The following is a 10,423-nucleotide window of genomic DNA, read 5'->3' as shown; positions in this document are numbered from 1 at the left end:
ATGCCTCACTGTGTGAATACTGTATTTGTTGCATATATACGTTTTTACAGGGTACAGTAGTCTGGCTACAGCGAGGGGTTGTCTGGTGAGGTGTTGCAGCAAATTACATAAAAAGTTTAATCCAGCTCAATCTGGTGGCCCCTCACCCTACAGAGTCACTCCTCCCCTCGTCCCTCCTCTCCCCCTCCTGTGTGTCCCCCTCTAGCCCGAGGGCAGGTAGGGCATCTCGTTGTGGTAGTTGTAGTCCGGGCAGACCTTCTGGACCAGGCGGTAGTCTGTACTGTAGAAGGAGATGTAGATACAGATGACCTTGAAGGGCTTGGAACAGATCCAGGAGACATGGCTCTGTGTCTGCTCCTGGAAGCAGGTCTTGGACGGGTCGTAGTTGCACAGCGACGTGCGCTTGCTGCGGTCCACCTTCTCATAGTCCACGCGGCAGTTGAAGATCTTAGAGTCCTTGGGGTAGACCACGCTCTGGCGCTCCAGGTCAAACTCCACCGCCTTGACCGGCGGCACCAGGCTGACTGAGATGTTGCCCTGGCCCGTGGAGTTGTGGCGGAAGTAGACGCTGAACGTTCCGTTGCCATGGTCTACGATCTTGCCGGTAATCAGCAGGTTGAGACGCACCGTCTTGATATTAGAGTAAAAGTCTCCCCAGCCAAACATCTTCTTGAACTTGCCCGTCTTGACGATGGGCCGGCGTTTGACGCGGGAGGAAGAGGAGGTGTCTGGCTTCATCAGGTCACTACCCAGCATCTCCCAGAACTCCTGCTTGGAGAAGGGAATGGGTGAGCGGTAGGGCAGCTCCAGGGAGGTGGCATTGGCTGCCCGACTTTTACTCTGGAGCATCCAGCGACTCAGGGGGGAAAGGGGAGTCTGACTCCCCAGGAGACCCACCGTCTTAGAGGACAACCCGTCTGCTGAGGAGCTCTTGGGGCTTGGAGAGTCATCTTCTTGACCCAGGGCCAGCTGGAGATAAAGAGGGATAGGGAGAGAGAGAATGAGAAAAAGAGAGGGTGAATGTGAGAGAGGGGGAGAGTGTGTGTTTGAGAGAAAAAGGGTGAAAGGGAAAGAGAGAGAAAAGAGGAGAAAAAAGGGGAGTTATTATGAAGGGAGTAAGAAACAAGGACAGAAAAGGAATGAAAGATGTAATCGATACTTAATTTAGCTCCTGGTGCTATAGATATCAACTGTGACATTCTATCAATGTTGTACTGTTATAAATTAATGTTTGAGTATGCAGGTATATATGTTGTGCTGTTACATTCTGGTGTCTATTCAGGTTGAGAACAGATATACCTTAACGTCTGGTTTTCAGAGAAGCTATATTGCTCCCCAAGCAGCAGATGAAATAGAAATCGACTCCTATACCTTCAGCTACTTGAGAGGCCTGGGGGGATGAAGGTAGAGATTTAAGCCCCATAGTGCAGGCCTGAGTGGAGAAACAATTATTGCTTCGGTGCCTTCGGTGTGGGGTTGGAGGAGGGGCAGGCGAATAAACCTTGATGTGCAATTAAGGTTTTTTATGTTTTAATTTAAAAATCTGTATTGGCACACACACAAAACTGTCCGATGTTAACAGTGAGTGAGGAGAAAGGAGAGAGAGAGATAAGACAGTCGTGCTCGGCTCAGCCGTGGCTTTGTGGAGTGTGTGTGAGAGCAGGCTGTAATGGGTAATTATTAGATGGTAATGATCTATTAACAGGTAGGCACTGTCGCCTGTTGGAGCCCGGAGTGCTCTTCTGTCCTTTTGATCTAACCGTGGAGAGGATAGGAGTCTGTTTGTGTCGCCGTTCCTCTGTTTGTGTTAGTGTCATTATGCAATGGATGGTTGCCGGAATGTGTGTGGACAGTACCCTATTAGCGAGGCATAAGTGTGTGTGTGTGTGTGTGTGTGTGTGTGTGTGTGTGTGTGTGTTTGTGTGCATGCTCTCTCTCTCTTTCTCTCTGCCAGATAGAGCAGGGTTTCTCCCAGTGATCCCACTGTTATACAGTGATTCATAATGCATGCTGCTCTGTCTGTGCTCTGATCCATCCACTGTTTTGAGTGTCAGGGCTTCCTTATACCGGTTTAGTCAGGATTATTAAGTCTTACTCATTCTTACTCCATTTTATACAGATTTCTACAGGCTCACTCAGATTTGTTCTCTTGCATTTCAGACAGTCTTGTAATATTGATTTTCTGTCGCTCTAAAACATGTATTTCCTTTCGTAACAACTTGCATTGCATTGCAGCAGTCTGTAGAGGATTCCCTACTGATGTTGTTGTGTTATGGTCTACCTATGGACTCAGACTCTGGAGGAGATGAGGAGTCCCCAGACCTCAGCCTTTCTGTCTGGTCCCTCTAGGGCTGTTTGAGTTACCTGGGCTGGGCCACAGTCAATACTACACACCCCTGGTCTGGGTACCTGGGCTGGGCCACAGTCAACACTACACACCCCTGGTCTGGGTACCTGGGCTGGGCCACAGTCAACACTACACACCTCTGGTCTGTTTACCTGGGCTGGGCCACAGTCAACACTGCACACCCCTGGTCTGGGTACCTGGGCTGGGCCACAGTCAACACTACACACCCCTGGTCTGTTTACCTGGGCTGGGCCACAGTGAACACTGTCTCCCATATTTCCCACAGAGAGCTGACCCTCATTCAGACACAAACACATCAGCCTGACAAGGAACCCTGTTGGCTAAAATGTGATATTATTTGACATTTCTGATAGCGTCCCTGAGAATCCCTCCTTGGCTTCATTAATAATGAATAAAATACATGGAGCAGAAGACATATTGATGAATATTCAGAAGCCTTCTCTTGCCTGCGAGTGCGTGCCAGGCGCTGTGACTGTGATTGCAAATGCACTATTCCCCCTTGTCCCTGAATGATGTGCCACTTTGGGTTTGACTCCTCTCTCTTCATGGGGCGGTGTCTGGTGGGCAAAGAGCAGCACGCTGCCTGTCTGCCAGTCTCCCTAGGTGGCACTGCAGAGTCTCAGTGGTGGCCATCACAGTGCCCTCCAGGGTTGTGTGGAATGTGCCACTGTATGAATCTTTATGACACTCTGTCTCTTGTGTTTACATTGAGCTCATTTCCCAGACACTCAGTGATTCAGTGACTCAGACAGGCAGTGATTCAGTGACTCAGACAGGCAGTGCCGGCAAGGAGAAGAGCTGAACAACAAACACATTGCCCCTCTATAATACAATCTCACTGAGCCATAACTTGCATGAGATGTGGTCGTTTAAGGAGCTGAATATGTAAACAGAGCATTCGGGGTGAGACAGGACGTGTGTGTTAGAGGTTAGGGAAGAGAGAGTGCTGCTGTAGAACAAACGATTGAAGTGCACAGTGTCAGTGTGGGGGACATGTTAGAACGGGCTTCATGGATGATTACTGGGGTAATAAAACAATGAGGATGAGATCCCCCTCGCTTTAGAGCAGATGGTTAACGGCTTGAAGAAACGCTTGTGTAGAGTGAGTCACCGTGCTGAAGGTTATACACTGGCCTGCTTATGTTGACGGATGTCTGAAGTGAAAGATGGAAACACATGCTATGAGGCTGAATAGTGCTGTATAAGACTGACATAGCATGGCACAGCAGTTTGAAGAAGATGAATAGACCTGTTTAACAGCAGCTGTATTAGGTTGAGTTGTAATCCGAGGAACAATATTGGTGTTAGGTTTCAAAGTACTTTTGAATCTTCATAAAGAGTGCTTATCAGCCAATCTGAGCTACACAAAGCTGAAATGAGGGCGAAGGTGCAATCAGGTCAGAGTCTGGGGTTGTTGGCGGGGGGTGATTTTGTCGTCTGTCTGTCATGTGTGAGTCAGTGAAATGGTTGGAGGGAATGTGGGGGGTCTGCAGGCTCCATCACTGTGGTAATTGTGACGCATTAAGCGTTAGTGAGTACAGGCCTGGGGCCTCTCTCACGGCAGGGGGTAGAGGAACGGGAGAGGATGAGAGGGAGGAAATGATCAACAAGAGCCCACCAGCTCCACAGGAAATATTCAGACTATTAAAGTGACAGTTACACCATTTTACCCTCCTGTTCCCCTGGCATCACGGCACACAGTTGCTAAAAGCCAGAACAGAGATTATGGAGAAAGTTAGCTCAAATCTCTGAACTAACTGTTCTGTTCTGTCACAGTGCTCAGGTGGTGATGAGAGGCCATGGTGTCAACTAGAGAAATACTGCTACTGAAAATAGAGAGTTTTACCTATTCAGATGTGTCTTCTCATCAATATCCACATGTATAGAGATGGTGTATATGGTATTTGATCATATAGAGGCACACAGCAGGTGTTTTTGCAGCACATCCTTCTCCTGGGCAGCAGATGGCTTCAATAAGCTCTAAATTTTCCTCTGGCTGTTGAGTTAAAATCTTCATCTCTAATATGACATACATTTTTAATTAACGGCTCAAGCGCCTGCTCAGATTTCCAGAGTGTTCTCCGACGCTTTGTGGGGGTTTTTCCCTCCCACCAAACTCCAGACCTAATGCGTTCACTGTAGGAATATTCTCCTTCTGTTACATGATTAAAATCGGAGAGCGGCTGTGCCCTTATAACTAATTATTCCACTGGCTAGCGTGGACGGGAGGGCCGGGGGAGGGAAAGGTAATTTCACAAGAAACAAGGCGTTTGACTCTTAATTAATAATTTACGTCAGCTTCAAGGGGATCACCGGAGCTTAGCTCTGCGCTGGGTGGATGAACTCACTAAATTCAGCTCTGCGCTGGGTGGATGAACTAACTACATTCAGCTCTATGCTGGGTGGATGAACTCACTACATTCAGCTCTATGCTGGGTGGATGAACTCACTACATTCAGCTCTATGCTGGGTGGATGAACTCACTACAGCTCTATGCTGGGTGGATGAACTCACTAAATTCAGCTCTATGCTGGGTGGATGAACTAACTACATTCAGCTCTATGCTGGGTGGATGAACTCACTACAGCTCTATGCTGGGTGGATGAACTCACTAAATTCAGCTCTATGCTGGGTGGATGAACTCACTAAATTCAGCTCTATGCTGGGTGGATGAACTAACTACATTCAGCTCTATGCTGGGTGGATGAACTAACTACATTCAGCTCTGCGCTGGGTGGATGAACTCACTAAATTCAGCTCTGCGCTGGGTGGATGAACTAACTACATTCAGCTCTATGCTGGGTGGATGAACTCACTACATTCAGCTCTATGCTGGGTGGATGAACTCACTACATTCAGCTCTATGCTGGGTGGATGAACTCACTACAGCTCTATGCTGGGTGGATGAACTCACTAAATTCAGCTCTATGCTGGGTGGATGAACTAACTACATTCAGCTCTATGCTGGGTGGATGAACTCACTACATTCAGCTCTGCGCTGGGTGGATGAACTCACTAAATTCAGCTCTGCGCTGGGTGGATGAACTCACTACATTCAGCTCTATGCTGGGTGGATGAACTAACTACATTCAGCTCTATGCTGGGTGGATGAACTCACTACATTCAGCTCTATGCTGGGTGGATGAACTCACTACATTCAGCTCTATGCTGGGTGGATGAACTCACTAAATTCAGCTCTGCGCTGGGTGGATGAACTCACTACATTCAGCTCTGCGCTGGGTGGATGAACTCACTAAATTCAGCTCTGCGCTGGGTGGATGAACTCACTAAATTCAGCTCTGCGCTGGGTGGATGAACTCACTACATTCAGCTCTATGCTGGGTGGATGAACTCACTAAATTCAGCTCTGCGCTGGGTGGATGAACTCACTAAATTCAGCTCTGCGCTGGGTGGATGAACTCACTACATTCAGCTCTATGCTGGGTGGATGAACTCACTAAATTCAGCTCTGCGCTGGGTGGATGAACTCACTACATTCAGCTCTATGCTGGGTGGATGAACTCACTACATTCAGCTCTATGCTGGGTGGATGAACTCACTACATTCAGCTCTATGCTGGGTGGATGAACTCACTACATTCAGCTCTATGCTGGGTGGATGAACTCACTACATTCAGCTCTATGCTGGGTGGATGAACTCACTACATTCAGCTCTATGCTGGGTGGATGAACTCACTACATTCAGCTCTATGCTGGGTGGATGAACTAACTACATTCAGCTCTATGCTGGGTGGATGAACTCACTACATTCAGCTCTATGCTGGGTGGATGAACTCACTACATTCAGCCACTTTCTATCTGTTTTGAGCTCCTTACTCATTTTGGACAAGTTCAGTTCTACCATCCCACTGGACCTGAGCTTCATTTAGTATGCTGAGGGAGAGACCTTGCTCTGAATTGGCTATCAAATTTGTACATTATAAGATATCGACAAGGCGGCTGAGTGGAGTGCGGTGCTGGAGCAGGATAGCAGGAGGAGAGCGAGAGCAGTGGTTGATGGGATAGAACTGATTAAAGCAGAGTTCTGCTACTGTATATGCCCACCTGTCTGAGAGGACCTGAGAGGGGACTGGACTCTCTCTCTCTCTCCCTCTACCTCCCTCCCTTTCTCTCTCTCTCCCTCCCTCTAACTCTCTCTAACACACTCTCTCTCTGTGGTGATGCACTGTGGAATACCGGGCTTAACTTTCATTTGAGGTCATATCAGTGGACATAGTTAATACTATCTGTCTTTTGTGTCTGGTTATATTGCAAACACAAACATCAACAGTGTGTGGACATCTCCATCAACATTGTCATGGCTCCAACCTACATCATTCATCTCCTTTAAGCTCAGTCTGTTCTAGAACAGTAAACAGAAACCCTTCCAGAGCAGAGCACTACTCTTGGAGACATATAGTACTGTAGTCCTTCAGATCACTTCAACATCTCGGGACTATACCCCGGAGGCCTCTAAGTCAGCTGGTTGTTGGAGTGGGTAGTTACTTGTGTGTCTTTTCTCCCTCCCTACTGTAACCAAACAGCCCGTTACAGACTGGTGAGGTCAGCAGAAGCCCCATCACCCCCTGATGATTTCACCAGGAGCCCCCGTCACAGCCTGGTGAGGTCAGCATGGGACCCATAGCCCACTGCATCATCAGGAGGACATCACTAGTGGTCTCTTTGTAGTAGCAGATTGTGACAGATGTCCCCTCTTCAAATAAACCTGCTTCTATTTCCAGTAAAAAGGAGTTCCGCCACCATCCGCTCTCTAAAGCTGTTTGTTCTTGAGATAACTTTTTATTTACATAAATAAAAGTATATTCAGCACAAATAGGAAGCTCTCGAGTGGCTAGCATTCTCAGAGGAATAAAATTGTGTGACGCTTCCTTCCTAATAATCAAAGGTGAAATTGCTTCTAATTCTATGGAATTAGAGCCAATTTATGCTTGATCTGAAAATGTGGTCAGAGGCTTCGTATTGAGGGTGTGACGCAATTGCAGAGTCTCCAGAGGCATGCAGAGACCAAATCAAGCTCTGTACGGCATTGCTGCGTGCTCTCAAATGTTTTAACAATGCAGAGGGCTCTGTATAGCTCCACATTGACATGATTGGTTGACAGCAGAGCTGTTGTGAAGGAAGTTGTCAAGGAAGTGAGTTTGTGTTAATACAGGACCTCCCGCCCCAACCTACTGTCAACCAATCATGTCAATGTGGAGCTATACAAAGCCATCCGTATTGTTAAAATATTTGAGAGCACGAATGCTTGCTCTGACTTCTGCGGAGGCCGCATCGCAGTAAATGCTGTAAGGTCACAGCAGACGTCGGATTGACCAGGCAGAGCCTTTTACAACCTCTGTATATCATTGTTGTGTGGTTCAAACAATTCCTGACAGACACATACTGTAACATATTCTCCAGCACAATTCATCCAGGCCCTTTTTTTTCTATGTGCCCCAGTGTTTCAGAGGACAATGCCACAACTGGTTGGGCAGGAGAAAGGGGCATCTCTAGGGTCATCCATGCCACACAATGGCGCCGGAGGGGATGGCTAATGTTTTACGGGCTCCTAACTAATTGTGCTATTTTTTGTGTTTTTTCACGTTGCTTGTAACTTATTTTTGTATATAATGTTTCTGCTACCGTCTCTTATGACCGAAAAGAGCTTCTGGATATCAGAACAGCGATTACTCACCTCGAACTGGACGAAGATTTTTTTCTTTAATGAGTCTGATGCGAATGATTTACTTCTGCTCCCGGACCAGGCCCAAATCCCTGTCATTCGCATGAAGAGGAGACGGAGATACAGGGGCCGCAGATCCGGGTGCCTTGTGAGAATTCGTTGGCGAGTGGGTAACCCGGCTCTACCATCTGTCCTATTGGCCAACATGCAATCACTGGAGAATAAACTGGATGAGCTCTGTTCGAGACTATCCTACCAACGGAACATTAAAAACTGTAATATCTTATGTTTCGCCGAGTTGGCTGAACGACGACATGGATAATATAAAGTTGGCTGGGTTTTCCGTGCATCGGCAAGACAGTTACCTCCGGTAAGACGAGGGGTGGTGGTCTGTGTCAATTTGTCAATAACAGCTGGTGCGTGGTCTCTAATATTGAGGAAGTCTCTAGGTTTTGCTCACCTGAGGTAGAGTACATCATGATAAGCTGTAGACCACACTATTTACTAAGAGAGTTTTCATCTATATTTTTCGTAGCTGTCTATTTACCACCAAAAACCGATGCTTGCACTAAGACCGCACTCAACGAGATGTATAAGGCCATAAGCAAACAAGAAAATGCTCATCCAGAAGCGGTGCTCCTAGTGATCCGGGGACTTTAATGCAGGAAATCTTAAATCCGTTTTACCTCATTTCTACCAGCATGTCACATGAGCAACCAGTGGAAAAACAATTCTAGACCACCTTTACTCCACGCACAGAGACCCGTACAAAGCTCTCCCTCGCCATCCATTTGGCAAATCTGACCATAATTCTATCCTACTGATTCCTGCGTACTAGCAAAAACTAAAGCAGGAACTACCAATGACTCGCTCAATACGGAAGTGGTCAGATGATGCGGATGCTAAGCTACATGACTGTTTTGCTAGCACAAACTGGAATATGTTGACTTCCGAGTGGCGCAGCGGTCTAAGGCACTGCATCTCAGTGCTAGAGGCATAACTACAGATCTTGGTTCGATTCCAGACTGTATCACAACCGGCCGTGATTGGGAGTCCCACAGGGCGGCGCACAATTGGCCCAGTTTTGTTTGGGTAGCCCATCATTGTAAATATGAATTTGTTTTTAACTGACTTGCTTAAAAAAAATACAAATTCTGGGATTCATCCGATGGCATTGAGTAGTATACCACCTCACTCACCGGCTTCATCAATAAGTGCATTGATCATGTCGTCCCCACAATGACCATACGTACATATCCCAACCAGAAGCCATGGATTACAGGCAACATTCCCACGAGCTAAAGGCTAGAGCTGCCGCTTTCAAGGAGCAGGACACTTATAAGAAATCCCGCTACGCCCTCCGACGAACCATAAAACAGGCATGTGTCAATACAGGACTAAGATTGAATCCTACTACACCGGCTCTGTGAACGTTGGATGTGGAAGGGCTTGCATAATATTACTGACTACAATGGGAAACCCAGCCGCGAGCTGCCCAGTGACACGAGCCTACCAGACAGGCTATATGCAATTTATGCTCGCTTTAAGGCAAATAACACTGAAGCATGCATGAGAGCACCAGCTGTTTCAGACGACTGTGTGATTACACTCTCCATAGCGGATGTGAGTAAGACCTTTTAAACAAATCAACATTCACAAGGCCAGACTGATTACCAGGACTGTACTCAGAGCATGCGCGGACCAACTGGCAAGTGTCTTCACAGACATTTTCAACCTCTTTCTGACCGAGTCTGTAATACCTACGTGTTTCAAGCCGACCACTATAGTCCTTGTGCCCAAGAACACTAAGGTAACCTGCCTAAATGACTATCGCCCCATAGCACTCACGTCTGTAGCCATGAAGTGCTTGAAAGGCTGGTCATGACTCACATCAACACCATCATCCCGGATACCCTAAACCCACTCCAATTCGCATACCGCTCCAACAGATCCACAGATGACGCAATCTCAATTGCACTCCACACTTTTTCCACCTGGACAAAAGGAACACCTATGTGAGAATGCTGTTAATTGACTACAGCTCAGCATTCAGCACCATAGCACCCACAAAGCTCATCACTAAGTTAAGGACGCTGGGACTAAACACCTCCCTCCACAACTAGATCCTGGACTTCCTGATGGGCCACCCCCAGGTGGTAAGGATAGGCAACAACACATGTGCTACGCTGATCCTCAACACGGGGGCACCTTAGGGGTGCATTCTTAGTCCCCTCCTGTACTCCCTGTTCACCCACGACTGCGTGGCCAAGCACGACACCACCATTAAGTTAGCTGACAACACAGCGATGGTAGGCCTGATCACCGACAACGATGAGACAGCCTATAGGGAGGAGGGCAGAGACCTGGCAGTGT

At 47.4% G+C, this 10,423-nt stretch overlaps 1 protein-coding gene across 1 annotated transcript; it reads right to left on the bottom strand.

Annotated features, from left to right (window-relative positions):
- Positions 1-201: 201 nt before the first annotated feature.
- Positions 202-2,622, bottom strand: LOC120042992 (neurexophilin-1-like). The gene is made up of 2 exons (XM_038987719.1): positions 2,500-2,622; positions 202-969 (listed from the first exon to the last, which is right to left on the bottom strand). The coding sequence occupies exons 1-2, from the start codon at positions 2,620-2,622 to the stop codon at positions 202-204; spliced, it is 891 nt and encodes a 296-aa protein (XP_038843647.1).
- Between the last annotated feature and the right edge of the window lie 7,801 nt (positions 2,623-10,423).

Source organism: Salvelinus namaycush, unplaced genomic scaffold (genome assembly GCF_016432855.1).
Source record: "Salvelinus namaycush isolate Seneca unplaced genomic scaffold, SaNama_1.0 Scaffold827, whole genome shotgun sequence".
In the NCBI taxonomy this organism is placed as follows: Eukaryota; Metazoa; Chordata; class Actinopteri; order Salmoniformes; family Salmonidae; genus Salvelinus; species Salvelinus namaycush.
This window is presented reverse-complemented; position numbering and strand designations above follow the sequence as displayed.

Coding starts and splice junctions, on each gene's coding strand:
- LOC120042992 (XM_038987719.1), bottom strand. CDS start 2,622: ATGGGAGACAGTGTTCACTGTGGCCCAGCCCAGGTAAACAGACCAGGG. Junction 970..2,499: donor TTGACTGTGGCCCAGCCCAG/GTAAACAGACCA, acceptor CTTTATCTCCAG/CTGGCCCTGGGTCAAGAAGA.